This window comes from Montipora capricornis, chromosome 3, assembly GCF_036669925.1.
Source record: "Montipora capricornis isolate CH-2021 chromosome 3, ASM3666992v2, whole genome shotgun sequence".
Taxonomy (NCBI): Eukaryota; Metazoa; Cnidaria; class Anthozoa; order Scleractinia; family Acroporidae; genus Montipora; species Montipora capricornis.
Genome location: NC_090885.1, coordinates 17224102 through 17231601, shown reverse-complemented (window position 1 = coordinate 17231601; position 7500 = coordinate 17224102). Strand labels below are relative to the sequence as shown.

The window sequence follows — 7500 nt, the reverse complement described above, 5'->3', positions numbered from 1 at the left end:
AATCACCCAATTTGAGACTTTGACCACAACGTGAGCATGAAAATGTGAACCTTTCAGACTCTCTTTTTACGCTGAAACCGCTCGCACCACTTTACTTTAAAGATTCTTTGCCTACATTGTACGACGCAAACGAGATGAAATAATCGCGAAAAACTTACGATAGGGCAATGCAAAGTTTGAGGGGACGTTTGTGGCGACCTCACTGTTGTCAAAGTCCCCAATGGAATCCATGCTCTCAGCTGACAGTTGTGGATAATGTGGAGCTGTCGTTTAGCACGACCCTTGCGATTGTTCGACAGATATGCCAATGCTGACGACAGGCCAGCAATGCTGAAACAGTCGTCAATGGATCTCAGTCACTTCCAAAGCGATAGGGCTGTGCGGATTCGTAGGGTATTTGCAGGTGTGTGCTTACCTTGCAAGCATGTGATAAAAATCAACACCAAACGTTTGTTAGGGTTTTGTAGAAGACGCGAGGATGAACTTTCCATTACCTCTTTTAAAAGTAAGCGTCGTTTACATTGGTTTCATTGTAATTTTGTCCATAATAAAAAAGCTTGGAGTTGGCGCGAGGTGATTTCGAAGATCAACCGAATATGTCTTGCAGCTGGAAGATTGGGCGTAACTCAGTGGGTACCATTCATTTTTTTCTTGAGTAACTGCATGATGTTCGCTCAAGTGATCGTTTTCCATGCTTTTACCCACAGAAAAATAAAATGTTCGCATTTGAGTGTAGCTAAATTCCCGGATGATCGTTTTTCTTTGTTTGAAAATGAAAATGTAAGTCCGCCCCTTGTACAGATCATGTCAGACCCATCGCTGGTAAAATCATGAATAACATACCTTTTGTGTGTAAATACCAAGAGCTGAGTAAAAAGTTACTTCATTCCACGTAACGATGGCTGCCCAAGAGCTTGTGAATCCACTGTCGCGTGGAAAAGCTCTTTGAATGTCTCTTGTAATAGAGGCCACGGTGGCATTGTCTCGGGTGACCCTGTACCAGACATTACCGCCTCTTTTAGTATATACATCTGCCCAGTAGGGTGCGGCTGCATAAATCCCACCCCTTAGTGGAAATCTAAAGGGTGAAAGTGATGTAACGCGCGGCACAGCTCCAAAGAAAATAATGCCATTTTCATTTACCTAAAATGGAGGAACATGAAGTCATGTTTTTGTCGATGTTGACTCGGGTTTATACTCGGAAAACAATCGGAATGCTCCGAGTAAACTGAGTTAAAGAGACTTGTCGGAGAAAGTCCATTAACCGAAACTACTGAAGCTTCAGGCGACATAAGGCTCGTAGTGTGACTGTGCCAGGAATTGAAAAGCTCGATTAATTAATGAAATCAATGAAGTTCTGTCTCTATAGATGAATAATCGGTCTTTTTGAGAAAAAAAACTCGAGACCCCTTAAACTGTACATAATCGAATCAATGAACAGGTTTCGCTTACTGTCGGATGCTACACTTCTGAACTACAGCAGACGCACGGAGCTATGCCATTAGACTATGCTCGTATTGTATGTAAACCGTGCATTTTGCTTTTCTTTTATAGTTGCTTGAAGCAATTTAGCACAGCTCTCATCATCTTCAAGTTAGCCAACCAGAAGGCGAGCAAAGCACTAAGAGGTCGACTGGCAATAGAGTTTGGAAGAGTTTATGACATTAGAGTTAGAGTTAACAATTTCCAAAATACAGAATTAAGAACTTTTTTCGGAAAGCCAAAACCCTGAATCCAAGATTCTGGAAGCCCAACTCCTGAATTTACGGTATTGGAATGCCTAAATCACGAATTTCGGATTTTTGAAACCTAAATATAACTCTGCGGCATAACTCTACAAAAATAACTCTAAGAATAGCTGTCCCCGTGAAGTAAATATTGACAAGCGATATTTAATACAGTTTGTCATACTTTAAATTCATCCCAGTGGGCTCAGCATACGATGTTCCCCCCCCCCTTCCTTCCTGGGCAAAGCCTGGGCATTTGAACTTTTGACGATTGGATCGTTCAAATTCCCGCCCCCTCGGGCCAACATGGTGTTCAAATGCCATACCCTATCTTCGGATTAGTCTGTCATATCCTACTAAAGAACAATGTCGTAGTCGGCTCCTGTCGTCTTAATAAAGCTTGTGTATAAACATGTTAACACATGTTTCGTGACCCTTTATATGATGATGCCATTTTACCAGTCTTGAGCTACTACAAAAACACAATTTTAATATTGAAACTATTAAAAGTTGAATTAATTAAGTCGGATAATGTCAATAAGCAAGTATAAGCTGCTCTAACCCCGAAACACGGCAAAGGTTGTTTAACGAGAGAACTGTATATTTATCTGAAGGGGGGAGTTTCTAAAGAAACTGTGGTGCTGCGTTGGTGGTGAAGTAGTATACCCAAACGTGGTTTTATCAACGGAGATGATAATGTAAATTGGCCACCGTACAGAGATTCGAAAAGCTTCTAGAATCTCTGTACGGTGGCCAATTTACAATTTAGATTCGAAAAGCTTCTAGAATCTCTGTACGGTGGCCAATTTACATTATTAACTCCGTTGATAAAACCAAATTTTTGTATATTTATCTACAACAGAGCCTAGAGCGTTTAATTACGACTGCATGTATTTTAAATTATTCAAGTCACTGCTTACGAGCCAGAAGGCCCATCAGGCCGGCGCTTATCTCCGGTTTCCGTAGCATGAAGCGACTAGGAGTATTTATACTCCCCCCTGGATGGGATGCTAGTCCATCGCAGGGTTACCCCCAGCATTACGCCGGCACCCATTTATACACCTGGGTGAAGAGAGGCACCGTGGGAGTAAAGTGTCTTGCCCAAGAGCACAGCACAATGTCCCCGGTCAGGTCCCGAACCCGGAACACTCGATCCGGAGTCGAGCGCACTAACCATGAGGCTACCGCGCCTCCCACATTTTAAATTATCCAGTGTCGGTTAATTACCTCTAACAGAAACGTACAGCTTTGAGAGCTTTAACAATGAAATGGAGGGTATGAAAATCACTCTATAGTATGACAAAGAGGAATTACGCAGCCCACATACCTTTGAAGACAACCTTTGAAGATCTTTTTTGTAAGCCAATCACTCACAAATGCTATATCTCTTCTTTTAAACTCTTCCATCTCCGTCAAAACACTTGTTTTATAGCTGTTAGCGACTTCGGCGCCCGAAAATTAAAAAAATCTTTACACTTCCGGCTCAATTTCCCCACCTCAAGCAGGGAAAGGTAAAATTCCCCACTCCCCGGACACAGAAGATAGTCAAATGCCCGGGCTTTGCCCGGGGGAGGGAGGGGGGGATGTTGAAGTTTCGATTTGATCGGCGCATAACGGCCATCAATGCCGATGATGTCGATTTAACGACTGACGCTTATGGACTTCCATTTTATTGACGCTTTAGCGGTGTCAATTCAAAAAGGGAATTTTCTAGCACTCCATGAACACCGTATCAATGAAAAGAGACTGAGCACCAACATTTAATGACGACATTTAGCTGGCAATGAAATTAAATCCGGTTCCATGGCCATGCAACGATATAGAGTTTTATGAAGACTGTCGACGGACAAAACAGACAAAGTTCCATAGACAAAATTCGGCATATAAGTATATGGAAGTTACTTTAGGAGGTTTGCAGACGGAGGCCTTATTAACCCAAAGGCTGTCTGACAAAATTATCAAATTTAGACATCAGTTATGGAGTGCAAACTGAAAGCATTAAATTGCCTAGCTGAAACCTAAACCTTAAATTTCTTTAAATTATAGATGACCTGCATGCTATTATCAAAACTCGTCCTTTAATTTTCTAAAAGCTTTATAAATTATTACCCCCAGGCACAAATATTCACTTGAATGAAAAGGCGACTTTTTCAGTTCCGACCGAATATTTTGCATTTCTTCCACAGTAAACAATATACAATAAAAATCTTCAAAAGGGCTTAATCGAAGAAGCTTTACCTGTTCCAGCAAACCTTATACTAAATTGCCATATGTTTTTCAAGCCAATATACTCAGTCACTGACTTTCTTAATGAGATTCGCAGTAGGAGAGACTACGACGCACCTTTAGTCTTTTGCCGGCACAAACTTGCGCATTTAAAAAGCGAATCCATGCAAAAAGCTAAAGTAAGTTAGATAAACGAGTGTGGAAATGTGCAGATTTTTCAGACGGCGACTAGTAGTGCCTAGGCGTCTTCCTGTAAATAAATTTTAAAAAAAAATGTAGACCGTACGCTTTCCGATTACTTTGTCGAGTTATTGGTTTCTAACGATCAAGAACATTAACCCTCTCACTGCCGATGGCTTCCCCATTGACGAGTAAAATCGTCTGGCGTTAGACAGAGTAAAATCTATAAGTGTCAATTTGCATTTTTGGCGGTGAAAGGGAGGCTCTTTAGCTTTTTGCCATAAGGTTCGTGGAGGACAGGTAGCAGGTAATGATCTATAAGATTCACCTACGTGTAAGGCAGTGAAGTTCTTTCCAAAGAATGGAAACTCAGCTGTTGGAACCGCTTGCGAAGTGTGGTCGTCTTTCACCGTTAATCTCCTATCCCCCACGTTTGAGCCGAACGGATAAAACCTCAGGCCGTTTCCGCTTGAGCAAAACGTTATTGTGAGGAAAATCCACTTGAACATTTGCAGGAATGAAGACATCAATCTGTAACTTTCGAGTCAGTATGACTTTGTATACAAGTTTAAATCGTCTCCAACTGGTGTTTTAGGTAGACACACCGAGTTGGTGCGTTTCTCATTTTAACTTCCTTGGTTTCAGTCCATCGCCGGAGTCACGTTGACTGATATTTCGAACAGTTAAGATCAATTTGAAGAACATCACGAAAATGACGTTGCCACAAAGTAGTCTCGAGATTGTTGTAATAGCCACTGAAGAAAATTTGAATGACGCATTTTGTCAAGAAAAGAATAATCTGCATGGATAATTAACACAATAGCACATCAAGGAATTATAAACGGCACGCGCGTCTGTAAAATATAAATTATTTTGCGAAGAAAAATTTCGCTCCATTTGCGGAAATATATAGTCCACTACATTCTGTTGAACACATAACACTGTCTACCATTGTGATTTTAAAGAACAATCTGTCACATTGAAATGTCAATGAAAAACGAAAATTTGTAATTGTATTCTTTCTGATAAAATATTTGACCAACCACCTGTTTTATCAGGAACCACTCTCTGGGTTCACTTTCATTAAAATTTGTTATTATTTGCTTTGTTTACTATGTATTTGTTTCAAAAGTGTATATCAATGATTTCTTTCATCTAATAAGTGCAATGGAAACACTGCCGTAGCTAGCACTGAGAGCCGAAAACCGAGGGACATCATTCTTTGCTGAATTGCCTAATGCAAGTTAAAAGCCTGTCAATTTGTTCTCTCCCGCCCGTAATGCGATAAATGCCAAAGACAACAGCTACTTTCAATCATCACGCTATAAACCAAAAGTATTACAATGCAGTATATAACAAATATTCATACGTATGTGATGTTATTAAGGCCATGATTATATCATAAATGTACGTACTAACCACTCAAGAGGTGGTCGCGATCGCTAAGAAAAATAAGTGAGTTTTCAGGATAAAGAGCTTGATATGAATTCATCTGATTCCCGAATAAGAAAAAAAAACAAGAAATTTTTAGCTGGTTATCAATTTCATCTACTTTTGGGTTCGGTTGGGTTCAGGTTCGGATGCTCTATCGCTGGGCCATCGGATACTCGTAAGGGCTACGCCATACTTGACTTTTTCAGAAACAACGGTAAAGAAGGTGAGCGAGTAAATGTCTTTTTCGTTCGGTGGCCTGAGGGGGGCGGACAGGGGAGTGAAAAAGGGGGTTGGAATTACTAAGCTCATTTCTCGACGGCTGACTATTTTCCTTACCCCAGCTGTGATGAAGACAAACGCTTATTCTATTAACACACTACTGGTCACTACTGGGAGCTGGCCATTTGTGAGAACTCACAAATGATCATTTACCAATGTCAGTGACTTCATAGCTCAGTTGGTTAGAGGGTCGCACCGGTATCGCGAGGTCACGGGTTCAAACCCCGTTGACTGAGTCCTGGATTTTTCAGGCTTCTCTATGCAATTGTTAAAATTGCGTCCATAACTGTGAGGATCATAGCTCAGTTTACTTGATATCATATTTCTTAATATGCAAAAGGGTGTCCCTATCTCACTCTCTCCTCTCGAGTTAATCTCAACGCCGACTATCGTCACTTTTCTACTTTTCACCACTTGAAATATTCTTACGGGCCACCCGTGTTCAAGGTCCTCAAATTTGGAAAAGTATTCCTCTTTCATTACTTACTTCCGTCACTCGTTCCAATTGTAAAAGTAAACTCAGAGATTATTATCTGTCACTTTAGTTTCTCTTCCCTCATTCAATTATCTTTTGTACATGTATTATTCTTACTTATATCACAACTTTTCTCTATTCTTATTATATTCAGTTTTTTTCTGGCTAAGTATGTCCACAATTTATTGTTAATTAACTAATAATATTTCCTGTTAAATTTCATTTGCCGAAGCCAAGAAAGTGTTACTTAACAGCATATTGACTAGAAACAAACCTAATTTGCATTCACTTTCAACACACATTTATATACGCGACTACAAAACTAGTTTCGTCCACCAGACCTCGTTAGTTGGTCGCCATATTTGTTTTTCATATGACACTACTTCATGTATCAATGCATGAAAACAAGTAACGAAATAATAAAACAAAGCACATGATACCATTGTTAAAACTCTTTGCAATTGTTACTTGAAATCGTGTCCGTAGCTTAAATCTAGGAGTATCTGTTCTTTATCCCTTTATCCTATAACAAAAGTCCTTGAAATGCGGGCATAATTACTGGGTTGCCAAACCCAGTCGGAATCTGCATTTCATTTTTTCGTAATTTTTCTTTCCGTGTCGGTAAAAGTATTGCCTGTCTCTCTCCTGCTAAGTGGTGTCTTTGTGCATAGTCTTCTGTGCGTATTTTGTTACGTTTGAGGGGGCTAGGGTAATGAGTAGATTTCTCTGGTGGACACAGGAGGACATTTAATTAACCTGCAATAGAGTCGATGTCATTGTACCACGCATGGCGTTTTAGTACATCTTTAAACAAAACATACCCATATGGAGCTCAAGAATGGAACGTCAAGACAGGCAGTGAAACATAAAGATCTGGAATCTTAAAAGCGACTAGTAATGGACTTCGACAGCAATCTTTCGCCCGTCGAGCCGAAATCGAAGTGAGCTGTACTTCTAATATTTCGCCAAGGTGGTGTTATGTACAACACTGAAACCAAATGAAAATTTCTCAGGTAACTTATGGGTTCAACAAAGACAGAGAGGGAATCGAACACCTTAAGTGGATCGGTGATCTCTGTTGTCTGTCTCACAGTGTTTACTGAAGTCGCATTTAAGTTGTCTGGCAAGTAACGTTTATTTTGTACTCAACTCTGCAAAATTAAAAAAAAAATGGAAATA

The 7500-nt window shown here is 40.1% G+C and overlaps 1 protein-coding gene across 1 annotated transcript in view; it reads right to left on the bottom strand.

The window, feature by feature from the left end:
- Nucleotides 1-7500, bottom strand: part of LOC138042451 (protein mesh-like) — a 45107-nt gene that overhangs the window by 26412 nt on the left and 11195 nt on the right. Inside the window, exons 4-6 of the mRNA XM_068888340.1 lie at nucleotides 7143-7500; nucleotides 4466-4888; nucleotides 844-1143 (exon numbers count right to left, since the gene is read on the bottom strand). The exon at nucleotides 7143-7500 is cut by the window's right edge and continues 387 nt beyond it. Coding sequence (XP_068744441.1) covers nucleotides 844-1143; nucleotides 4466-4660 — 495 coding nt within the window. The 5' untranslated portion in view covers nucleotides 4661-4888; nucleotides 7143-7500. The remainder of the gene's footprint in view (nucleotides 1-843; nucleotides 1144-4465; nucleotides 4889-7142) is intronic.